The sequence below is a fragment of the Lolium rigidum genome, chromosome 1 (assembly GCF_022539505.1).
Source record: "Lolium rigidum isolate FL_2022 chromosome 1, APGP_CSIRO_Lrig_0.1, whole genome shotgun sequence".
Lineage (NCBI taxonomy): Eukaryota > Viridiplantae > Streptophyta > Magnoliopsida > Poales > Poaceae > Lolium > Lolium rigidum.
In genome coordinates this window covers 8,174,186-8,200,257 of record NC_061508.1, presented here as the reverse complement: position 1 = coordinate 8,200,257, position 26,072 = coordinate 8,174,186, and the positions used below count along the sequence as shown (strand labels likewise).

The 26,072-nt window shown below is 43.1% G+C and overlaps 2 protein-coding genes and 1 pseudogene across 2 annotated transcripts; 1 reads left to right on the top strand and 2 right to left on the bottom strand.

Annotated features, from left to right (window-relative positions):
* Window positions 1-13,339: 13,339 nt before the first annotated feature.
* LOC124703656 (L-ascorbate oxidase homolog) lies at window positions 13,340-16,152 on the bottom strand. The gene is made up of 7 exons (XM_047235883.1): window positions 16,015-16,152; window positions 15,808-15,917; window positions 14,925-15,195; window positions 14,356-14,807; window positions 13,861-14,262; window positions 13,657-13,735; window positions 13,340-13,561 (listed from the first exon to the last, which is right to left on the bottom strand). The coding sequence occupies exons 1-7, from the start codon at window positions 16,150-16,152 to the stop codon at window positions 13,340-13,342; spliced, it is 1,674 nt and encodes a 557-aa protein (XP_047091839.1).
* A 175-nt stretch (window positions 16,153-16,327) lies between these two features.
* Window positions 16,328-19,783, top strand: LOC124703646 (annotated as a pseudogene).
* Window positions 19,784-20,232: 449 nt separating this feature from the next.
* On the bottom strand, window positions 20,233-22,259 carry LOC124666987 (lysine histidine transporter-like 8). The gene is made up of 4 exons (XM_047204324.1): window positions 21,934-22,259; window positions 21,714-21,850; window positions 21,141-21,568; window positions 20,233-21,013 (listed from the first exon to the last, which is right to left on the bottom strand). The coding sequence occupies exons 1-4, from the start codon at window positions 22,257-22,259 to the stop codon at window positions 20,396-20,398; spliced, it is 1,509 nt and encodes a 502-aa protein (XP_047060280.1). The 3' UTR covers window positions 20,233-20,395.
* Window positions 22,260-26,072: the final 3,813 nt, after the last annotated feature.

Below are 26,072 nucleotides of genomic sequence, written 5' to 3'. Positions count from 1 at the left end.
GGGAGCCATTATGGATCTCCAGATCCCACTATTGGTTATTGGTCGGAGTGAGTACTCAACCATGTCCGCATAGTTCACGAACCGTAGGGTGACACACTTAAAGTTGGATGTTGAAATGGTAGAACTTGAATATGGAATGGAGTTCGAATATTTGTTCGGAGTCCCGGATGAGATCCCGGACATCACGAGGAGTTCCGGAATGATCGAATAAGATTCATATATAGGAAGTCATATTCCAAGTTTGGAAATGATCCGGTGCATTTATGGCAGGTTCTAGAAGGTTCTAGAAAAGTCCGGAAGAAATCACCATGGAAAGTAGAGTCCCGGAGGGACTCCACCTTGCATGACCAGCCAACCCTAAAGGGGAGGAGTCCAAGGTGGACTCCCCTAGGGTGGCCGGCCAACCCACCTCAAGGAAAGGTGGGAGTCCCACCTTGGGTAGGACTCCCTCCTTGAGTAGGTTTCCCACATATGGGAGGTTTTAGTGTTGGGGTCTTATTCGAAGACTTGGACTAGAACTCTTGGTGCTTCCACCTATATAATGAGGGGCATAGGAGAGGGGGCTGACCACTTCAAGCCTCAGCCTTGGCCGCACCCCTTAGAGGGCCGGCGCCCAACCCCTCTCTCTCTCCCCAAACCCTAGCGGTCTCTCTCCTCCACCACATCCCGCACGCTTAAGCGAAGCTCCGCCGGATTTCTCCACCACCACCGACACCACGCCGTCGTGCTGTCGGATTCAAGAGGAGCTACTACTTCCGCTGCCCGCTGGAACGGGGAGGTGGACGTCGTCTTCATCAACAACCGAACGTGTGACCGAGTACGGAGGTGCTGCCCGTTCGTGGCGCCGGAAGCGATCGTGATCAAGATCTTCTACGCGCTTTTGCAAGCGGCAAGTGAACGTCTACCGCAGCAACAAGAGCCTCATCTTGTAGGCTTTGGAATCTCTTCAAGGGTGAGACTCGATACCCCCTCGTAGCTACCGTCTTCTAGATTGCATCTTGGCTTGGATTGCGTGTTCGCGGTAGGAAATTTTTTGTTTTCTATGCAACGTTATCCTACACCTTCACGTGCAGAAATAAAGGCCAATGTATCATCGTCAGACTCACTTGTAGAATCATATTCGCCATCTTCACGTACCATCATCACATGCTGGGTTCTGCATCAGTTTTCTATGTGACCATATCCCCAACATTTGCGACATTAAACGTCGCGTGTCTTCCCCGTGGAGACCATAGAAGATGAACTCTGAGAAGGACCCGTAGATGGTGGTGGAGTAGCAGCGGGTGGTGCTCTTGATGCCGACGCGGTGTACTTGGAGGTAGTAGGTGCTGGAGCAGCCCCACGAGTGGGCGGCGCCGATTGTCGCGAAGACCATGATGAAGTACGACCTGCAGGAATATTAGCTCTTCTCCATGGTGGTTGACGATCCTGCACTTCACGTTCAGCTTTGCAAGCAAGATAAAATAAACGAGTAATGGTGTTTTACTCCTTATAGTATAAAATATGCTGAATCTATTTATTCAAACCACCAAAGAAACGTGCAAGCATAGCTTTATTATCCTCTACAATACCACAACGAGTCATGCCCATTTGCAATTCTTGATAATAGTATTCTATAATTTTTACTTTGTTCTAGATGAGACAATTTTTAAGAAAATCACGTTGATAATGTGGAAGAACACGCATAGCAAGTTTGAGAACAATCCAAGTAGTAGGAACATTAGCATGATGTACTCTACAATGTTCAGACCACCAAATAGAAGCAAAACCTGTGAACTCACAAGTAGCAGCACTAACACGCAAATGATCAGGATATTTTAAACGTGCAAAGCGTTGTTCTACTTCCAATCCCCAAGTAAGTTATGCATCAAGATTATATCGACCCTAAAATGGCGGAATATTCAATTTAAGTTTTGCAACATGATCATCATCAAGTACCGGCCGTAGAGGTGGACGAGCATTGCGGTTGTATTGTCGTGGACGACCGGGTGGAGGTTGTTGTACCTCCTCGCCGTCAAGCACATTCTCATCTTCCATCTCGTCCTCCCCTTCATAATCCTCGTATCCTTCATCATAGGCCGCTATTAAGGCGCGGATGGCGCAGCAGCAGTAATACCTGCAGGCAAATCCGCACGAGGAACGCGGCGTGCGCGTCGTGCGTTGTCGTGAGGCTGTGGTAACCTGGCCAAGATCTCCTAGAACTTGGCGTCGAGCTTGGTGTTGAAGGCTTCCTCTAGGCCATCTATCTTCTCCAGCGGATCGGTGAGCTTGGAATCAACATCACCTAGTAGCGAATCCACGTCGTGTGCATGCCCGCGCAAAAGGTGAGTGAAGTGAGCATGCAACTCCGCACTCATCATCTTATCCGGGTCAACACTTTCCGACGAAGTTCCTATCATGATTAGTATGCAACAAGCATAAATGTATTGCCTACAATCTACGAAATATGGTGGTTCACGCGTAATCCTTCAAGCAAAATACAAAGCTCTTACAAGTTCTTACCAAACAGGAGGAATGCGACATGGCAACCAACAAGTATCAGCATTGCCCCAAAGATTGCACAAAGCGATTACCAGGTGACGACACAATGCACATGGAGACAATATGTGAATCTATAGGAAGGCTTTTATATAGTAGCAAAATCAAAAATTGTCAAAACAACGATGCAATGTTGAAAGAATGCTCAACAACGGTATTGTGCTGGTCCTAGGCTAGACCGTTCTAGATACGCGAGCCTAGAACACTAACGAGGTCACGTCGCGGCACACAAGCAACAAGCAGTGATGAGGTGGCGACCAAGATGCGAAAAAACACTATGAGGGCGAGTGTCTCAAACTTATTCCCGAGGTCTAAAAACAGTATATCCCCGGGAAAAAATTGTCGAAACTTCTAAAAAGTGCTCCGGAAAGCGCGCTGACACAATTTTTTTCCGCTATAACGGCCAGTGGAGAAAAGTGATCTACAAGGTCGAAAACTAGTGTAGCAAGATTTTTTTTTGCTCCCCTTACTATTGGCCAGTGACCGAAACTTAACTCACGGAGTTTTGGATGACATCACATACGAAAATAGAAGGAAACAACTAATAAGGAAACAGGGAAAACCTAATTCTACTCAGACTCATGTCGCGGTAGTAAACATGGTATATGTCGGAAGTGGATGGCAGCGGTTTTAGGGTTTATGCTTGGAGCAGCGTATGCTGGTGATAGGCGGCGGTGGCGGAAGTGTATGATGGTGATATGCGGCGGTGGCGGAAGTGTATGGTGGTGATACGCGGCGGTGGTGGAAGTGTATGGTGGTGGTATGCGGCGGTGGCAGAAGTGTATGGTGGTGATATGCGGCGGTGGCGGAAGTGTATGGTGGTGATGATCTGCGAGCGGTGCAAGCGTGTGGCGGCGGCGTGACTAATATGACCAGAACTCGAAACTCTAAGAGAACTAGACACTAAGACCAACAACTCGACATGAAGATGCAGACACAAATTCAACAATGCAAAACTGAAAAGACAATGCAAAAGGCTCGGGGTGGTTTATAGGACGATATGATCTAAAACCCTAACTGTATTTTGGCTTTTTTGTGGTTTATAGGTAGAAGGCAGATGTAATCTACACTAGGAAAACAGTAAATCTCACCGAGCAACCTGAAATCTGATACCACTTGATAGGGCAAAGGTGTCCAATCTTTCGATGAGATGAAGATAAATTCGATTTGTTGGTGTAGTTTGTGCTTGATGAACCGACTACACGTGCAAAGCTCTTGCGCCAATGCAATCGCTAGAACAATCTCCGGGAGTTACTGATCTTGCTGTTGCACGATCAGCTTAATCAGCATGGGTCTTAATTCCCACCTGAAATCAAGAACAAGTAAGAACTAATAATGCAATCAGAATATTACGGATAAAGATGAAAACTTTAGTAAAAAAAGGTGGGATTCTGAATAGTTGGTCTTGTTTTGGTCGTTGGCCTCAAAAGAAGTACACGAGAGTTGCAACAATTGCTAACTTTTAGTCTAATCAAAATCCAAGTCTAAATGTGACGGCTAGGGAGGTAATTTAGGAGGAAAAGGAGAGGATCTCGGCGAACCCTAGGCATGGTGGACAAACCAACCTCTATGGGTCCCTTTCTCCTTCAATACGGACTCTAACAAGTGGCTAAATTAATTCCTGCAAAAATGATATGGGCCTGACCCAAAACTAAAGGTGACGCGGCATCATATTATGCTATGGACGAAATTATGAAGTATTATCTTGTATATTTCGCTCAAGTCTTCATTCATCATTATGGTGGCTTAAAAGTTCTGAAATCTCTACTTGTCGTCTCCTATTCAATCCTCACATGCTTGCTGCCATCTCCATGCCCGGTCATGCTCCAATGATTGTCCCTCTCATCCATGCTAGATCCATCATTTCTAAGAGTAACAAACACATCTGATTTAGGCAACATCATATTCTCATGCATGTGAGTAATAGTTCCAAGAAACGAAAGTACTCGATAATTAATTCGTTTGGCACGAGCTCGAGTGATAGGTCCTTGTATTTGTGTGGCTGTAGGTACAATGATTGTATCAATATATGGGATGTCCTCATCATGGACGGTGTTGAAAGATTCATGCCCTAGCTTTGCATAGTTTCGTATGTGATTTTGTTCCTAATTTTAAAAAACCAAACAAATTTGAAGAAAATGTCAAAATGTGAAATCTGTTGGCATGTAGTCCTTTCTAGGAAAACTGATATAGGTGGATTCTGACGTATTTTGTAAAAAAAAAACTTTCACCAAATAGTTGTCATTTATGAAACATGCATGACTTTCGATCCAAATGATCAAGGTCATGGAGATATCCCTGGAATAGTTCATGATAATGTGACTATATTTAGCGCGAAGGTGCATACTGGAATGCCAAACAATAGATTTTCCAACATTCATTTATGATTGTTTTTTCATTTTCTAACTACCAAAATGGGATTTTCAATGATGCATGTGCAGAAAAATGGTGCAAAGCACCTCCTCATATTTCACACAAAATATGCCACACTGGATGACCAACTTCACAATATTCAGAATTTTCCCAATATCTAGCAACTTTCGCCCATCTAAATGAATTTCGGTCGTTTTTCTGAAAGAAATTCAAATTTTAACTACAAGTGTTTCTAGTTTGCTCCTAAAAATCACCACAATCATTCTTCTGACTATGATACTATGTAATAAATAGTGAGGGTGTTTATTTCATTAAGGCCCAAGCGATGAATAGATCAACATGGTATTTTCACCTCGTTTTGAAACAAATCCTAGAAAGTGAACAAATGTTAAAAAAATGAAATCCTTTTGCATGGAGCCCTTTCATACATATATTTTGAAAAAAACATTGTAAAAAACCACCTTCACAAATGGTACTATCATGTATGACCAAGCATGGCTTTCAAGCAAAATGATCAAGGCCATGGTCATATACATGAAATATTCCCTGACAATGTGATCATATTTGGAGTTTCCAAATTTTATCTACAGAAAATAGTTTTTCATTTTCTAAGTGCCAAGATTGGTTGTTCTGAAGAAAGTGCAAAAATATGTTCCAAAGTGTCACCTCTGAATTATTCACACAAAACAGACCTTATAGAGGAAATTATAAAATTTTAGGAATTGTCTAAATTTAGCTACTTTCTCCAATTCAAATGAATTTCAATATATGTCCCAAAAGTAAATCAATTTTGAAGTACATGTGTGTATTATTTTCATCCCAAGAATTGCCAATTCTTTATTTGAAGGTACCTAAGTATAATTCTATTTAATATCCCTAGATGTATTTGAAAGATTCAGGCTCTAGCTATGAATAGTTTCGTAGGTATTTTTTTAGGGTTAAACAGTGGGAAAATCTCACTGCAATTTTTTTATTATATAATAATCAGTACAACACAATACACATGTTTTGTCTATATACCAGTGGTATACATAACAGAAACGAAGATTACAATTCTGGAGATACACCATTACAATCACACATTTGTTTGTATCCATTCTCTAAAAGACTCTGCATGCTTCTTCTTTATTTTGAACTGAATCATTCTAAGCTCATTTTTGTAAATTGCCTTCCAACTCTGGAAGTTTGGAACTTGGTTCTTGAAAATTTTGTTGTTTCTTATTATCTAGATCCCTAGGTAGCTGAGATAATAATTTCCATTGCAAAAGGGACATTAAGTTTTGTCTTGATATCATAAAAAAATCCATAACTAACAATAATCGAGTTCTTTGTGGGCAAACGAAATCCTAGCATAGCTCAGCAAATGGGAAAGTCCAGAATAGATGCATTAATTTTCTTCCTCATTACATTGGAGAGTTGTGTAAGAATAAGAAGGTAAAGTGAAATTCTTTCTTGCAAGGAGGTTTCTTGTGTTAATTCTATCCAGTAGAAGAAGCCAAAAAAATAATTTGTGCTTTGCTTGACATGAAGATTTCCAGATCCAAGAGAAAATTTTAGGTGTATGTCTCACCTCTATCATAACATTGTATGCCTTCTTTGTTGAAAATTGACCAGTACCCCACATGTAACTCCAAGAGTCCTTGTTTCCTCCTTGCACAGTTTTTATTGCATTGGTGCAAATTTGTTCAAATACTTCAAACTCTTGAAATGCCTGTTGAGATAGAGGTAAATGAAACAAATGTTCCAAAAATTCTTGGGAGATGACATCATAAACTGAGATATCTGTTCTCTTTGCAAAAGAGACTAAGTGTGGCAATTGATGATGTAGACAAGAATCTTCCCACATGTCAGTCCAGAACAAAACTGTTTTCCCATTGCCTAGGTTACACTTGGCCACGGATTTGTATGTATCCAGCAATTTTAAATGAGATTTCCACTAGAAGGATCCTTCCATTGTATTGAGTATTCTTCCAGTATTATAATAAGTTCATCTGATAATTTTAACCCAAGGAATGTCCAAGTCATTATCAAATTTGTGCAGATTTTTAAGCAGAAGGGCTTTGTTTTGTATTTCAAGATTCAACACTCCTAGATCTCCTTGATCTTTTGGTCTACATATTTTATTCCATGCTACCAGAGCCTTCCCCTGAGGTTGTACATTATTATTCTTTTTTTCTTCATAAACAATGTCTCATATATTTGATCACCTGATCTTTTATAGTCACTGGGATGTCAAGGCAACACATGTAGAACATGGGAAGAGATGATAACATATATTTGACCATTTCCAATTTCCCTCCATAGTTAAGAAAATCTGAGATACCACAAAATCTTCCTTGAACTCTTTGAACCATTGGGATGAAGTACTCAAGGGAGGACTTCGTGATACCCAAATGTAACCCCAGGTATGTGAAGGGTAAGCTGCCCTTTTACAGTTTCATGGGTATTCGTTCCATTTTTGAACAAAATCAAAGAAAATATGAAAAATAATATATTTTGTCACAGAGTCTGTTTTATGCATACCTACTGTTATAAAATAAATGTGGATTTTGAAGTATTTGAAAACAAAGCATCACAAGACGGACTATCTTGTATGAAAATGCATGGCGTTCGACCTAGATAATCAAAGTCATGGTGTTATACATGGCATATATCATGATAATGTGACAATATTATGCACAAAGGTTCATCTTGGCATTTCATAAAACAGTGCCAAAAGAAGTTTCCAATTTTTACTCACATTTTTAAACATTTTTTCTAAGCACAAAAATGGGTTCTTCTTGAAGCAAGTGCGAAGAATAAGGTCCAAAATTGCACCTCTCAAGCTTTCACACAAAGTGGACCACATTTGATGAACAATTTACAAGTACTAAGGGGTTTTTCAATTTCAAGTTATTTTCTCCATTTTCATGATTTTTTGTTGGTTTTCCAAAAGTAATTCAAATCCGAACAACAAGTGTGTTCTAATTTACTCCTAAAATTGCCAAAAACTATTTTGAGTTATTAAACTATGATTCTATCCAATAAACATAAAGGCTGTTGAAGGATTCAAACCCTAGGTGTGCATACTTCCTTAGGTGATTTTGACCAACATTTATAAAAACAAAGACCATGAAGAAAATGTCATAAAATTAAATTCGTTGGCACATGTTCCTTTTATACATACTAGTTGATAGGAAATATGATAAACATGATTTTGATATATTAAAAAAAATCACAAAATGGACTATTAGGTCTGAAGTATTTTTAGGACCTTTCTAGAACATTTGGATTGTAAAAAATCTAGCGGTTATGTTCCTACCAGAAAATACCGAAAAATCCCAAACTTTTCCGGAAACCCTGAAACCACTTTCCGATATATGATATTATTCTCCAGACCATTATGAACCTCCTAATGATGTCCTGGATCCCATCTGAGACTCCGAACAATCTTCGGTCTCACCATTATTAATATCTCATCATTACTCTAGCGACATCGAACGTTAAGGGTGTGCCCCTACATGTTGGAGAATCTGTGGACATGATTAAGAAAATCTTCGATAAAAAATAATAATATCGGGATCTGGATGCACATAATGATTCCCACACATTGATAACCCCCAAGTGCAGGGGGGTCACCATAGTACAATTCTATAAGTATTTGAGTGCCGAACCCACGAGGAGCTGAAGGTAAACTATGTATTCACTAAAGCCCTATAACCCACTCATATGGACTTCTATGCAAAGATAGGAATTAAAATATGTGTGTGTGGTGGTGGTTTCTACTAGGAACTAGATAACTGTAAAGTACTAAAAATAATTATAGGAAGTAAAATTAGTGCAAGCAAAGTAAAGCCTATGAGGTGAAGTGAAGTAAAGTGGAGTAACTCTAGGGAGTAAGTGTTCATGCAAATTGTTATTTCATTTGTGTGGTTTTCACAATTAGTAAAACTCAGTATAGTCTTTTTGGTGTTTCTTCTAGAGAGGAGTCATAGATAGGTGTAGCCATATACATGAGCAAATACACCACTAGTAATTGATCCGAAAGAAAATTAAGAGCAAACAAGGGAATTATTAAGGCACAAAGTTCAACCACCTCTGTAAGTTTAAATGTCCCCATAGTTATACCCCCGTTGATTAACCATGAATTAATATAATATGAATATATAAGAATTGACATGGTTTCTGTCAATCTCCATCTGACCCTCTCCCTACCATCATGCAACAGTGACAACCTCATGTATTCCCCCAACATATGTCTGCGCTTATGTATCAGTACAAGAGATCATCATAGAAGATAGAAAATATTTATATGCAACCATCAACAAATTATCTCTCACAATTGCCAAGAACAAGTCACTACTCAAACAAAGACATAAAGATGCAATACATCATGGGAAAACAACAGATTGCCTCACACATCATGTTTGCCAAGATATTATAAAGGGTATAGAAGATGGTGCTGAGGGTGTTGATGAAGATCATGATGATGACCACGCCGAGGGGGGGGGGGTGGAGTCCATCGGAGGCGATTCCGGCAGCGGTTCCCCCTTCTGATCTTTGTCGGCAGCGGCCTGCTGACTCTCTGTTTATGTGTTTTTTTATCTCCACCTCCAACTGTTTTCGATACGCGTCGGGGATGGGGGGCTTTATATAAGAGTTTTTCGGTCAAAACAAGTCTGTGGCCAAAAGATTGAGGCGAATCGGACGGTCGGGGGGGGGGGGAGAGACACCAGGTGACGCGCGCAGGGTACTGGGGCGCGCCATTTGTCCTCTTTGCCAGACCATTTACCTCCTAGTGTCCCATTTTAGCTCATTTTGTTCGTCTCAAAAATACCGAAGCGGGGTCTCTGACATAGCCCTTTTTCGTTGTCTCGTAGCTCCTGGAAAGTCAAAAGTACTAACAAAAGGTGTTTTCTACCAGACAAAGTGAAAACCGGAGAAGAGGTGATTGTTTAGAAAATCTCCAAAAATAATATAAAACATGGATATAACATTATATAAGATGCAAATATGTGGAAATATGTGTCAATAAACTACAATGTTCATGCATGCATTTTACATGCATCACACATTCAGCGAAGATCTTTATCGGTTGAACCACAGTGTCAAGGATTCAATCAATCCCATATTTTGTTCCCTTTGTTTCATGATATTTTACTTACCCGAGATTAATTTGATCGTCATTGTCACCTTACCTAGTTCAATATCGTTACCAAGCTAGTACTCTTTACTCGTACCGTAATACAACATTCTCTTGTGGTTAACTCATTAGTCACGTGCTTGCAAGCTATATAGATTGTGCGTTACCTGAGTGGGGCCCTGAGTAGATCTATCCATTACTTAGATGGAAAAATTCACTCTTGATACATACTACTCAACAAGTACTTTCTGAGACACCAAAGAACACTTTTATGATCATCCAATTACGAAGTGAGGGTTTATGCCCTCAAAGTATTCTTCTGGTACTAGGAAGTACCATAATCTTATGGTTTAAGGACTGGTATATTTGACATTGAAAGCTACTACAATTTAAACACTGATTTTATCTAATTGTTTTGCTTAGTTAGGTCTTATCCTTCATGTCATTCTCCTAATGACATGACCCCGTTGTTAGTTGAAAACGCATGTCTATGGTTAGGTATCCTTAATCATAATCAACCAAGGGACTCGTCTAGTAGAGGCTTATTAGGGACACAATATTGTTTACGAACAACACAAGTATTAATATTTCCGCTTAATATAATTCTAGCATGGAGTATAAAAATTTATCATGAACAATAAAATAGGATACTAAATCTACTATTATTGCCTCTAGGGCATATTTCCAATATTATCATGTGTGAACTCTTGACTTTGGAGCAAAATGATTAATGTCATGGCCTATCGATGTAATAGTTCATGATAATGTGACCATATACGACACAAAGATGCATCTTTGCATGCCAAATAATTGTGCCAAAAAGGAGTTTCCAACTTTTTATTTTTTTGTTAGTGCCAAACATTTTGTTTTATGTAAAATGCAAATAATATGGTGAAAAATGGCACCTCTACAATTCCCACACACAGTAAACCACATTTAGAGACCAATTTCCAACTATTTAGATTTTCTCAATTTCTAGCTAGTTGTGCCAATAGAAATGAATTTTGAACGAGGTTTGAAACTAATTCAAATTTGACATACAAGTGAGTTCTAGTTTTCTCATAAAATTTACAAAAATCATTCTAAGATAACCAATTATGATTATGTCCAATAAAAAGAAAGTGTTGAAAGATTCAAGACCAAGTTACGAATATAATATTTTCACACACACTTTTGACCTTGTATTAAAAAATCAAATAAAATGTCAAAAAATGAAATACTTTGTCATGTAGTCCTTTTATGCTTACTAGTTGTTAAGAAAAATCATAAACGTGGATTTTGATGAATTTGGATGGACTATCGTGTATGAAACGTATGGAGTTCGAGTTGAATGATCAAGGTCGTGGCCATATGCATGTCATAGCCTCACAGGTCATAATAATGTTACAACATTAGGCAGAACGTTTGATGTTAGCATGTCATCTTACAACAAATATATTTACATTTTCTATGTGCCAACAATGGTTTTCTTATGAAGCAACTCCAAAGAATAAGGTGCAACATGACACCTCTAATTTTCACAAAACGACCCCAAATTCAATGATTTATTTACAGGTGTTAGGATTTTTGTCAATTTCAAGCTATTTTCCCCGTTTTAATGGTTATTTTGTTAGTTTTCCAAAAGTAATTCTAATTTCACCAACAAGTGTGATCTAGTTTGCTCCTAAAAAATTCCATCAATCATTTCAAGGTACCCAAGTATGACTCTAGCCAATAAAAATAGAGGGTGTTGAAATATTCAGGCCATAGGTATGCTTAGTCCCGTTAGAGATGTTGACCCTATTTTGAAAAAATGGAGAAAAATCATAAAGCTAAATTAGTTGGCATGGATTAGTGAAAGGACATCTTTGCCCTCCCAGTGGATTTTGGGTGATAAAAAATGCTGCATATTTGGGGACTGACTTTTCAACCTAGTGTTACAGGCACTCAGCCTCAACATGGTTAGATGTTCCTTTCAAAACATACAACTAGGTTCGATGTACCCTCCAATAACACCCTGGCAAGGGACTGAAGCAACTATATGCCCAGTCATAGCCTCATAGGCGTTCTTGTGGGACAAACCCTTGTTTGGTTAATCATTGATGCAACACTTGAAGAACTCAAGAAACTCAATTCCTTTCCTCGAAGTATTGTTGGTGGCGTGGCGCAACAGGGTCTTGACGGCGGACGTGTGATGATGGACACACGCAGGGTGGTGGCACAGTTTGGCGATGTGGCCGCATGCCTGACAAGGACTATGCGTATCTTTGTCCTAAAGATGGACCAACTGTGGATGGTGGTGAAGAATTTTGTAGCGTGTACATGAGATGCTCGCTAAGAGTCTACTAGACCAGATGAGCGCTCCCGTTTAGCTTAGTGGGTGTCTCGGGGTACGCGATGTTTACGATCCCTACTTGGTGGGAGTTTTTATTTGCTTTCCAGGAAATAAGTTCCTATTGACATGATATTCACCCGTTGTCGGCTATGTATGTGTTGTGTGGTGGCTTCGGTTTTTTTTTATGTATGATCTTTATCAGACCTTTGTTGAATAATTGAATAAATCAATAAAAACGTTGTAGAGGCTGGAGTCCTTCACTCCTCCCTCAATTTCAAAAAAAAAAAAAGAACGCGAATACAACACGTCACTAGTATAACAAGATTGGCATGTTGCCTGTCGAGTGCTATCTAGATATAGAATATTCCTGCAAAAAAAAAATCTAGATATAGAATAAAAAAATCTCACCTGCATTTTGTAATGAATTTGTGCTCACATTTCCTAAGACTAAATAAGCAAATAGTATACGTAAAAACGAAGTTGGTGTACAGGCTAACTACATATAGCAATTTCATGTAAATTAAGATGTTTATGGATGCACATGACGACAGAGGCAAGTGCGTCTTTTAAACACAGGCTAGAAAGATGGAGACCAGTGATAAATCAGGAATCTCACTAACAGTGAAGGCGCTAGTAAGCTCCAACTCTAAGACGTACACAACCACCTCTTCGGATGTTGATCTAAAAAGGTCGGGGAAAAAACTTAAATTCAATCTTGTTTAGAAACAAAAAACCCCACTTCTACTCCACGATACACAATTGGTTATGACGAATAAATCCACCTAAATAGCCCACATAACAAATTGACATATACTATCAAATATCGCACTTGTTTATAATGAGGCCATTCAGGCCTCAAACCTGAAACGATTCGAGATGAGAGGTTCAAACCCAGACCAAGACCTGATGAGCCAAACAGTCTTTGACAGTTTGACTTGAACAAACTACTAAAAAATAACTTTGATACAATCAATCGCACTATTCCACAATGCTTAGTATAGAGAGAAGGGGAGGCCGCTGGTGTTGGTTGCCTGGCCACAAAGGAGAGCATTGTCCGGGATGGGGAGCTCATCACGGAAGGAATGTGTTGGCGTGTACACCCGGAGGTAGAACTGTTGGCCTAGGTACCTCCTTGTCCAATCCTGTGATCTCAGGTTCCACATGCCCACGTTGTCCAGTGCGATGAAGATGGCCGTCCATGCTCTAGGATACACCTTCGCAAAGTAATAACAACAAAAAAGTTACGAACATAAATAAGCTGCCGTTGCGGGATCTTCTCTAGATCGTGAAAAGGGGAAGAAAATCTTACTTGCACCGTGCAGCGCGCAACTGCATCCACAAGATTGTAGGTTGTCCTGCTCTGCTCGCTCCACACTCCTTTTTCCATCCTACCATAGCCAATTGGAAATGTTTTCCGTTCAAAGAAAAGGGGAAATGTTCATACCAAACAAATAAAGATTGTGTAACCAACATATTGGATGGCTCTCATGATGATTAATATATATGCACGTACCCGACTACGAAGACGCTATACCCATCGAGGTGCCAGCTCTGGACGGTGTCCTCATTGTTCTCGAACACCACTTCGACGAAGGAGCGGTGGTCGGAGTCCATGACGGCCGTCACATTCTGCAACTCTGTGCCGGTGTTGGTCTCATTCGGACCCGTCCCGTTGGTTGTCGCGGGCGCATCTGCGATACCGCCCATCTTGAAAACGCCGGTGAGGTTGTAGTAGTCGGCCAACTTGAGGGGCGTGGCAGCGTCCACGTACGACACGCCATTCACGCCATACCTCAGCTTACCGTCGACCTGCCCAGCCGAGTTGGCCAGCCTGATGGTGCGGGTCACATTGATGGACCCGTAGTGGTACGACCCCTGTGGGTTTGGCCTTGGCCCGCTCGCCGTTAGGTTCGTCCTGCACGCCAGCCACAGTTAACAAGTTCAGTAACAGGCGAATATATAGCCATTTGACAATTTAAGTTGATGGTTGAGATGATGTGATCGGTACCTGATGGAGCGAGCCTGCTCGAGCGAAAAATCAACGTCGCTGGTGTTCACAACAGGTGGCCGCCACCAAGCGGGGAAGCTCGAGCCGGCATAGTGCAGCACGGCCGTGGAGTTAAGGGTTTGGTTGGTGAAGCGGCTGGAGACGACGATGTGGTAGTCCCTGGGTAGGCGGTCGGCGGAGACGAGCACGGACAGCGACTGCCCGACATGGACGTCGATGGAGGTGTAGGTGTTCTGCACCGTGTGCGTGCCCTCCACCTCCACGAGCGTCACGTTGTGGTCCTGGATCCTGAAGTTCAGAGTGTTCTGCAGGCCGACATTGGAGATGCGCAGCCTGTACGTGTTCCCTTGCTGGACGGTGAAGTTTGCGCCGCCATGCGGCCCCTTGCCATTGATCAGGATGGCGTCCGGGAAAGGCAGCTGCGTTCCGTTGTCCATCGTGGCTTGGAGAGCCTGACAAGCAAAACCAAAACATTCAGTCATGAACGAATCGATATGTGCATTTCGTACAAGCAAATGCAACCATAGATATACAGCGTGCAAGCATATGTGTAATGCCGTACGTAATACCTTGTGGGTGGCGTTGAACCAATCACCGATGAGCACGGTGTACTCGTCGGCCGGCGGGGGGAACGGGACAGGGACGCGCGGGCGGCTGTTGATCCGGATGGCGCCGAAGCCGCCGGCAGCCTTGTGGAAGGCGAGCGAGGGGTAGTAGAAGAAGCTGCCGATCTGGTCCTTGGCCTGCATGCGGTATGTGTAGTTCTGGCCAGGAGGAATCGGGCAGTTGGTGCCGGACACGCCATCCTGCCACGAGTTCTTTCTTTGCTGGATACCATTCCTGTTGCATTTGCACAAATGATAAGTGAAAAAAGTGCATCGATGCTACATATAGGCTAACTTGTTTCCAGTACCCGAGATATCCGGAAGGTGATATATATATGATCTACATTTGTTTTAGGAATATCATGCAGTTTCCATCAAACAACCACAATTAGACATGTCGTGTGTCATGTGTGTTTGCAATTGCCATACTTGATATGGGGAATATGAATGCATCTGATCTTGTATACTGATCGAACTCAAGATTAGATGCCAGGCGTAAACCATACGGCGTTGCACGACTCTCTAGTTCTAACCGATGCTATACGCAAACAAACTTCCGCTTTTGCGAGCGACCGCTTTATTTAATCCGGACGACATCATAAACTAGTGCAGATTAAAGTGATAGAATTTTTTACTACAACGTAAACAAAGGTTTGAGTAAGCTAAACTGATCCAAACGAGAAAGAATTAATGAGATTGAATTGGTGTACCGCCATCGTACTACTGAATCTTTAAGCAGGTTTCAAGTAAGGTAAGCCAGTTACAAACAAATCAGAAGAACTGGTGCGACAAATCAGAAGATACGACTATCGAGTAAGCAAAAAAAAAAAAAAAAAAAAAAACTTGCCATGAAAGTAGGAATGGCTCCGGCAAGCTGTTGTGCACATTGATGATCAGATTGGCGTTTGTCTCGCAGTCGATCTCCGGCCCCGGAAACTGCCCGTTGATCAGAATACCCTGGAGAGGAAAGCAAACACGGGTCAACATCGATCAAAACCATCGTGTCGTGTGTAGATCAAACCAGCGTAGCTTTGGCATAGATGATAGATGGTACCTGCTGCGGAACTCCGAGCGGGTTGATGTCGCCATAGCTGACATTCCAGTCGAAGAACTTGTACGGCGCCTCGCCGTGCGCGGAGACGACGAGCGAGCAGACGCAGGCGAGCGTAACCAGCGCCGCCGCCGCCGCCATCTCGACCTCGAGCTAGGGAGATGAGATGAGTTGGGATGGGATGGCGCAGCGAAGATAAATGGCTCCGCGGGAGATGAGGTTAGGGTGGGCATTTATAGATGGCTTTCTCGCGCGCGCGCCGTATAGGCGGAAGTCTGTTGGGATCTCGGAAAATTTTCAGTCGTCTGTTACGACGATGGGCAGGTTGTTACAGTGGGATGGGCTCGCCAGACGGGCTGGTTTGGGCCCAGATTCTTGGCCCAACTAGAAAAGGGCCCGTGGAACGTTCGTTTACTGCCAGATGGGCTTCGCCACCGTAAACTGCACGGACCGACCGGCTGGTCCTCCCGCGAAAGTACCGAGCACCGCCTCCCTCCTCCTTCTCTCGTCGGCGCGGCGGCGAGGATGCCCTGCTGCGGGGCAAGCGATCCCGAAGAGGGCGCCAGAGTCCCGTCCCAAGTCCAGCGTCACGGCTCCCACGGTTCGTCGCTTGTTCGATTTGGTCACAATGAGGGTGGTTCCGTCTCCTGGGTCTGAATGCCTGAAGAACTGATCGGCGGCTGGGGATTTGAGTGCAGGGAGGAAGCCGTGGAGGTATGTCCGGGTAGTCGTGCTGCTGCTGCATGTGTTCTTCATTGGTGCTATCTTGCTGCTCGATCCCACCCTCCAGAGCCAAATCCGCCAGGGCAACTGGTATAACCACTACTGTGTTTCTCCCTGAATTTTCTGCTTTTCAGATTACATGTGTTAACATATTGCTAGATTGCTTGGGCTCGGTTTGCTCCTAGCTCTTGGCTACCATTTACTAATAATGCGAATTCAACATATTATCTACTTCTATGTTCTCACTAGACACTGGCGACGTTTTAATCTGGAACAAACCTTACTAGTCTCGTCTATCTTCAGTATTCCCACTGTCCGTTTTTTCATGGCAGGCATATGATGTTATATGGAGTGATGGTGCTGCTTACCTTACTGCAGTACTTGTATACAGCTAAATCGTCGCCAGGGTAATTGACCCTTGTCTTGTCAGTGTTACTTTTGTCCATCCAAACATTAATACATTGATCCAGGGTTACCTTATACTTTTGTCCATCCTTTTGCTGTTGTTAGGTATGTGGCTGATATGTTGAGAGCTGGATCAGGGATGCATGCAACCTTTATTAATACAGAGACTCTCTCAAAGTAATGTCGTAAGTTCCTTCTGTGTGGCCTTATGACATCCATATCTGAGTCATGGAGCCTACAGGTTGCGCGGACTTACTTTAAGCTAAGCTGATAATGTCCCTTTTCATGATTAAGAAAAGACAGGCCAGTACCAAAAGATGGAAGCTTAAATTCTTCCATGAGTCGCAGCAAAATAGCGGAACAAAACCAACAATCCACTACAACTTCGTTGCTTCTGCAAATGATGGATCTGTATCCTCCTGGATCTAACAGCAGGTACACTTGTCTGGATTTGATAATAAGTGTTTTTTCCCTCTTCGGAGGTGTTGTTTTTATCTACTTTTTTTTTATGTGATATGCTTATATTGCTTCCATTTTATTTAGGGATTTGACTTGCTCGTCCTGCCATCTCATTCAGGTATCTCTATTTTTTCTAAGGTTGCAGTCTAGTGTAATGTGCTCTGTAGTCAAGGAAATGACAAAATAACCAGGAAGCAGTATACCTGCTTGGAATCTTGATTTTAGTGCTTTTAGCAGAACAAATAAAATGCTTTGAGAAAAATAAATAGAAAGAGAAGATCAGTTGATTATTATTCTCTAATATGTATATGTCACAGCATATGCACGATCCATCGCCATATCCTTAATTAGCTCACATTTCTGTTATGCTGGCTTTCTAAAGCTCATCTTTTTCTGATCAACTCCCTTTTACAGCCACCACGCACCAAGCATTGTCATGATTGTGATAAATGTGTTCTCAAATTTGATCATCACTGTACATGGCTCGGAACATGCATTGGCAAACGGAATCATTGTCGTTTTTGGTGAGTTTTGGATTTACATGTTGTGCAGCATATCTGGAACATATTTGCATCTCAGATGCATGGTAAATGTGCAATTATGTCTAAATACAACTACGTTCTTACCTTTTCCAGTTTCTGTACTCCGTGGTCCCTGTGGCCAAACAACATATCCAGAACCTCACTATATAGAAGTTGCCTCGTAATGAAGGACTGACCTTCTACCTAATAATTAGACAATCCATCGTACTTTCTTTGCAATAAGTATTAACAACTAATTCCTTGGATGCAATTGGAACTGCATACTGATGTGATGTCCATTCCCACCCTTTCCCCTAGTACTGATCGAGTGAAATTGGCAATACTTTATTTATTTTTGCCAACGAAGTCCATCAAGCTTTACCTAATATAGTCAGATCTGCCAAAATCTTGACATTCAGTGCTTGACGTGGTGGCATGTCTCATGAGTCATGTGAATATGCTTTGGAGGATAACTGGGGTCATGCTAATGCTCGTTCTGTCCTGGACCCCTGGTTGTTTTGTAGGATGGAAGAAGATCAATGATTATTGATCTTAAGTAATCTGCCTGATATAACTAAAATTGCAGCCCTCCAATTTATTAGTTCTGTTATTAGGGATGTCCTCTTAATATGCATTAGTTTTTTATACATGTATTGCACTTACATGCTTCTGATAATACATCTGATTATGCATATGTAATTCTATTTTATGACCCCTCAAAAGTCCATATAGCTTTCATCCTTGCATAATTGACCTTTTCTAGGTGGTACTTATTTGAAGAAACAACTTTAATTGTTTGGACTGTTGCTCTCTACATTCAGTTCTTACATTTGGACATAAAGGAGTCCTGGTATGTGTTTATAACTTTTAGATCTAGTTTCACGACTCATAAGACTTTTGTGGATTTAATCCTGAATTTGGTTCACCACACATTTTATTTGTCTTTTAATTGGACAGGTTGAGGGGTTTGACTGGTTTGATATTGTTGGTGCTGTTGATATTAATCCTCGTAATTTTGCTGATCCTACTGATGTTGCATACGTAAGGTTTTATTCTTATATATTCACTATAGTATGAGTTCTCTTGGCCATCGCATTTACTTTACAGAAGATAAACAAAAATAATTAAAATAGCCACTGACCTTAAGTTTTCTACCGTGGTTTTTCTGACAAGTAAATGGAAGGTAAAACTACGTTGGCAACTTAAGCTGGTTAGAACTACCACTCTAAAAGTTAACCAAAATAGTTGAAGCTTAGATGTTGTAATACCACATAGTACCGGGGCTCTCTTTCAGTGGTGATTGTTGTATTCACAAGCTTGTGTATATCTGCAGTTACCTTGCTCTTACGAACCAAACAACGTATGAAATTGCCAGAAGGAGGCGAATCACTTACCTGAGGTATTAAAATGGCTGAAGGGTAGCATTTTTCTTGTTATATTTGCTTTTCATTAGATCATCAGTAACGAATCATTCAAATGCCACTTTCAGGGGAGTCCCTAGCAAGGTTTATCCGTTCAGCAATGGTATCTGCAGGAACCTCTATGACCTCTGCCTCTCTAGAGAGAAGGGATATATCCTGGAAGCAGTGCCTCCATTGGAAGAACTAGAAGCCCGAGCTAGACCGTACACATGCCGAGATGTAATCTGCTGCCGGTGCTGTTAGTTTGTGCTATATGCGGAATAGTGTCAGTAGTTTATCATTAGTTCAGGTTCATGCATATAATAATGTGATAGAGATACTTGTGATTCGCTAATCATGTAGAGTGTAGTGTAGGCACTTTTTTTTTTCCTTCTCCTAGAGAATGCATCCGGGCTAAACAATTACATTAGATTTATCTGTATCCATCTGGATTTTCGTTACACTCCTTGTAGCTTCAGAAAATTTGAGAACTGCCATATAATTTTGTGTCTGGGAGAAGCAGCTATAATGTTCGAATGCACACCTTAAAACCTGTTCGTTTTGTATCTGATTATTCCTTTTGTTCCTATATATGTGCTGTTCTCGGCTGTTATGCTTCAAAGTATTCATTACCCTATATATGCACGCTGATCTGAATGTTTTGTAACTGAAAACAACATAGCCCCACAAGCATGCTATATTAACTGCTGATCTTTAATAGTAGTATGTTGAAACGTAAATTCAGCTGTGCTTCCAAAGAAAATCGATTCAGGTTTCAGGTTTCAGTACACGACACCATATATTTCTCAGAAAGAAAGGGGGGAAAACGAGACAGCACTGCATCGCATTTTGTCTTCTGTTGCTTCTTGATTGGCACTACTCGGGCTTGAAGAAGTGCACATGAAGGCCTCTGGCAACGAGCCCCCACAGGTTCCCGACGATGAGGGCGAAGCTGAGGACCATGCCGAGGCTTCCGAGCGCCCAGTTGAGGCACCACATCGCCGAGCCTCTCGGCGGCTTCATGATCGCCACCCACATGAAGCACGGGTAGGCGAGCGTCACCGGCAGCGAGATGCCCCCGAGGAGACCCGCGAGCTCCGAGAGGAAGGGCATGGCGACGGCGATGAGGAGGTTGACGGCGCCGAAGAAGGTGCGGAACCCCGCGCGCAGCCACCAGGGGCACGGCCGGTGCTTCTTGTGCACGTAGCCGGCCTCCATGTTGTCGAACACCGGCATGGCGTAGAGCTGGAACGTGGTGAGGCAGTTGACGACCACCAGCAGCGTCGCCAGCCCCACCACCAGCCTTGACACGTCCCGGCTGTGGAACTTGTAGAGCGCGCTGAGGACCCCGTTGGGCGGCATCTGGTCGCCGTAGGCCCAGAAGCCGCCGACGGCGACGGGGTACAGGCAGAGGGCGACGACGGCGTAGGCGAACTTGACGCCCTTCCACATGGGCACGTGAGAGGGGTGCTTCAGAGTCGACGGCATTGTGCCCTGCGATCGATGAGCAAAGCGAAACACACTCACTCAGTGACTTTTCTACTTCACTTCCTCACTGGCTCAGTGGGGTGGAGGCTAGGATAACATAGGAATTGATTTCCACGGCTGCTGACGCTTTTACCTGAATCTCGAGGACAAGATTGTGCCCCCTGAAAGCGAACGCGATGATGCCGAGGCCATTGAGGACCGCGATGGTCCTGTCCACGTCGCCGGCGGCCTTGACCGGGTCGTGGGACGCGCCGGCCAACCTCCCCTTGGCCACGGACACGGCCCAGATCATGGTGCAGTACCCGACTGCGGCCGTGCCGGCCACCAGGGAGACGCCGGCAATGGAGTTGAGGTTGGGGAGCTGGGAGAGCACCACGGCGACGCAGATGAAGACGACGTACCACTCCACGGTGGTGAGCGGCCGCGCCACGCACGCCGGCCCGCACGCGATGCTGAAGAGGATCTTCATGCTGCCGCCGCCCACGATGATGAGCGCCGTGCAGGTGCCCGCCGACAGGTACATCGTCGGGAGCAGCGCCAGGATCTTCCCCCATTTCTCGCCTGAAAGAACGCAGGCGTGCGATGAGCGTGGAAGAGAAAGACAGAAACGTGGTTTGGCACATGCATGATGATGTCGTGTTAAGACTGAAAAGAGGAATCGCGCGCGGGAATTGAGGAAAGGGTGTATATCTAGGGAGGGACGCACCGAAAACTGTCGTGGCGAGGTGCATGTACCGGCTGTACCGCGTGCCGCCGGCGACGGGCTCGTGGAGGTTCACCAGCAGCCGCAGCGTGTAGAGCTGCCACGCGAACGCCACGGTCAGGCAGACGATCGCCCACGCCCTGCAGGAATCAAATTTAATTCACTGGAAGTACTAGACTACTAGCTAAATAGCTAGCTCGGTGAGTAGAGTAGGAAGGTATACCATCCGAGTGAGGCGAAGGCGGCGGGGAGCACGAGCGCCTGGAAGCCGATGCCGGAGCTGAGGCTGTGGAAGGCGGCGTAGTAGGAGTTGCCGCTCTGGGACGCGGTGATGGGGAGCCAGGCGTCGTGCGGGTCGGCGAGCCGCGTGATGTGGCCCACCTCCTCCAGGTAGCCCTTCACGCTCGCCACCGCCTTCCTCACGGGGCTGGCGAGCGGCGTCACCATCGCGCGCAGCGGCGACCGGCTGGGCGCCGGGGAGTGCATCTGCGACGGCGGGGTCGACACCGGCCGCGGCGTCGGTGGCGCCGAGTGCACCTCGCTGGACATGGCGGCCGCGCGCTACGGTGTATGTACTGTACGTGCTAGCTAGCTAGCTGTGCCGGACCGGTGACCGTACCCACACGGCGTCGCGGCTGTATTATATATACCGGCCGGGGGCGACTCGATCTGTGCCTAGGAAGCTCGGTTGTTTACTGATTCCGGCGATGCTCAAGCTCAACGTCAGGGGGAGATTTATAGGTGGTTTCTTCTCAGTTCTCGCGGACCGCCACCCGCGCGCGCGGTTGGTGAACGTCGAGTGGTTAAGCAAGTCATAACATGCAGCTAGCTTTAGGTGCGCGCGGGCAGTGGAGACACCGTGAAACCTTGGCAGGCAGGCTCGTCTGACTCGCGATCGATAGCATGTTCCGGGACGCTGCGGTGACACGATCATACGACATCGAGTGCATGCTGGTCATAATTAATGTTTGTGTATGTACTGTTGCTCCTGCCTTGCGCTACCCAGCTCTCGATCGAATAGAGAGCATGCATGCCGGCGTTGTGTTGCGTGGTCAGTCCTTCGGCTGGCCGGACCGAAGTTGTAGAGTCGTGAACAGCAGAAGCGTCGGTAAAATAAGATTGATGCACTAACCAGATTTTCAAATGTTCGAAGTGATGGAAGGAGGCTATGTAGTATGTTTATATTCAAGAGGTAGAAATCATTTGGCTGACATCACATGCAGTATAGCGGGAACGTTGTACGGTGTCGCGGTGCAGAAGCTTGGGTTGTAGAGCAAGATGATGAGGTGCTCAGGCGAGGTGATAGCTCTTTGTGCCGGCGTGGAGGTACCCGAGAGCATTGGGAAGTGCAAGCTTCGTCAAGGTATCCATGCAGGGCGTCACCATGGTCGATGTCGTGGTAGGGATTGTCGGTGTCGAGGTAGCTGCACATGAAGCCACGGGCCCGTAGTTATGAGGAGAATGAAGGAGACACACCAAGGATGTAACTTCCTAATTCGGTCCATTGGAGCCGTCGAGAATGATATGCGAACATTGTTTTATCAGAACCAGGCGCACATGGGGGACAAAGGCATGAAGTAGTTATAGTTTGGGATTAATTTATAATATTTACTCAACTTTATAATTGATGCCGTTTTTGGTTAGAAATTTAAGCAACTTCAGTATTTATATGAACCATCCACACTTGTAATATTGATATTTAAATTATATTTCTTTTACAAAATCATATTCTGATTTGTTTGTGCTTTGAATAATTTTATATTTAATTAACATTTAGTTTTCATGATATTGTAGGGCACCTTTACAAAAATTTCCTCAAATTAATCAAAATCATATTCTAGTATGTTTGTCCAGGTTATATCAACATTGATTAGATTCTTTTCATGAAGACACAAATTGAGTTAGTATTTATCGTCAAAGATAAATGGAAAAAACTAAAAGTGGAGTTCCACTAGAGTTTGAGGGTACATACTAGTGTCGGGGGAGCCTCATCCCAGTTCGGTGTCCTTTTCTTACAAACTTTCAGAGATACTTGTATGACACTCCTCTCTACGTATGCGATGATGTATCCTCTAGAACTCTTGAGACAAAACATTGTTGGGTTCCTTCACGACATGTTTTTGAGTTCCTTGACGACACCCTCTCAAACTTTAGCTATGCTACATCGCAAAGACTCTTGTCGTGCTAGAGAAGATTCCAAGAATATCCCTTCCCCCTAGAGGGTGGGGGTGGGGGCAAGGGAGTATTCCCCTTAGATGTAAATAGGCAAGAATATCCCTTCCCCCTAGAGGGTGGGGGTGAGGGGAAGATAACCGGGGTATCTTGATATAAATCCACAAAAGAGGAGAACAAAATTATAATGTACATACTCTCTCTTCCTCCTCTCATCCACCCTATAAATAGGCAAGGCAAATAGGTACATTTGAGGGAAGAGATCCCCTTGTAACCCTAATTCTCAAGAAACAAAGATGAACATGTTTCCATTTGGCAGTCTCTTGCCGCCATCCGAAGATTCGAGTCGAACGTCGGCATCCGCTAAGTCCGCATGCACCCGGCATATATCCTTGCAATTGAGCAGTAGTGCGTCATTTTCACTATCCGGTCTTATATTTGACGTCAACTACTCTTAGAGAAGAAAAATATCTATATCTACTTATACTCGTAAGTCATAAGTGTGAGAGTCCGGATTTGACACAACTAATGATGTCCATCTCTTTTCAAAAAAAAAAACTAATGATGTCTATCCAATCGTATATATGTGATAACAAAATTAATTATTTTGCTGAATGGTAACCCCTTAGTGGGAGAAATAATGCCTGCACTATATCACCCATAATTGCTCTAGCATCCTTCATCTACCATGTTCTGTTGATCCGTTCACAGGACTGCACACATGCACCGCTACACTTGCGGTCTGGTCCCTACTCTTAGTTAGTGAGAGCAAACTTTATGCGATATACCGTGGAAAAATTGCATTACATAATTATGTAGTATATATGGTGAATTGTGTAAAACATGTATTTCACCGTCACAATTACAAATATATTTTACGTAAAATAGCCACACATACAAACAGAATAAAATAAGCTAACAACATTGTATTCTCGATCAAATTGTTGGGGATTCCTCTGACTTGATGACACTTGAAACGAGAGCGATAGTCAGCATAGGGAAATTCAGGTGAATCAACCACTTTGTCGTGTCCAACTCAATTACAGTAACAGTCTTAAAAGTCAACATATGTGTGTTTGGTAAAATCATATAATTGCAACCGCGAACTTGAACCCGTATCATTCCTCTAAGCTGTAAACCCAACTATCTGTGAGCCTTCTCGAAAAGATAGCATGCTGGTATTGTGTTACCTGACCAGTCTTTTGGTTGGCCAATCTAGGCTTGGTTTATGCAAGGTTAGATTACACGGTGAAGTTTCTCGAAAAGTTTATACATACTATAAGGTCATAATGCAAACCTAGCCTATGCGTGCATCGTCATGGTGTGGTATTTTAGACACAAGAAGGTAGTGTCCACTAATTGCTCTTTGTCCCGTTTTGAGTAGCTGGCTATAGCGGACATAGCGTTATAAATGGTGGTTCCCGTGACGTGGGCGCTAGAATACATGCCAAATCTTTGTTGGTAACGAGTCGAGTATAAAAACAGATATCACTTTTGACTCTATGTGCTTTGAGACATTTGGAAATAGAGGAATCTCAATCATTTGTATCCACATGAGGTGAAGCTAGAGGATTTAGCATGTCAAAATATTTTTCCATGCTAGCATCCCTTTGGGAGTGGATCCTACCTAATATTAGTTGTTGTCCAACCTAGCTAGTTTCCCTCTTGCCATTCCCAAATTTTACATTATTACTTTTTAATGTCAAAGATGGTTTAGATCAATCTAAGAAACTACATATTCAAAATAATAAAACTATGTATGGTAGAATTTGAGGGTACATAACTAGTATTGGTGAGGATAAATATCTACTACTATGTAGTACTCTTGCGTCCAAAATCCATGACATATAATTTTAGTCAAAAATCAAAGCTTACTAATTTTGAACAAATAAATATAGAAGAAAACATCAACAACTACAATATTAAATAAATATATTATGAAAGTATATCTTTCGGGGGGGGGGCACATGACCCTACTTTAGTAAAGGTACAAAATAAGAGGAAACTAGGAAAACTAAGAAAAAGGAAGGGCTAAATCAGACAAACTTGTGCACCCAAGGTCCAAGAGTGATAAACTTCTTTCTGCACATGAGAGTAACCTAGCCTAGGTCCTGTTTAAACTTCTCATCAATAAAAAATGTTTGGAGACAAAATGAATATCTCCTTGAAAAAGGCGTTGTTTAAGGAATA

Bases quoted from the DNA above. Each gene is read 5' to 3' on its own strand.
- LOC124703656 (XM_047235883.1), bottom strand. From the start codon at position 16,152: ATGGCGGCGGCGGCGGCGCTGGTTACGCTCGCCTGCGTCTGCTCGCTC. The intron at 13,736-13,860 runs GTACGTGCATAT...TGGCTATGGTAG, and splicing joins TATAGCGTCTTCGTAGTCGG to GATGGAAAAAGGAGTGTGGA. The intron at 13,562-13,656 runs GTAAGATTTTCT...TACTTTGCGAAG, and splicing joins TTGCGCGCTGCACGGTGCAA to GTGTATCCTAGAGCATGGAC.
- LOC124666987 (XM_047204324.1), bottom strand. From the start codon at position 22,259: ATGTCCAGCGAGGTGCACTCGGCGCCACCGACGCCGCGGCCGGTGTCG. The intron at 21,569-21,713 runs GTGCGTCCCTCC...GCGTTCTTTCAG, and splicing joins CCTCGCCACGACAGTTTTCG to GCGAGAAATGGGGGAAGATC. The intron at 21,014-21,140 runs GTAAAAGCGTCA...CATCGATCGCAG, and splicing joins ATCTTGTCCTCGAGATTCAG to GGCACAATGCCGTCGACTCT.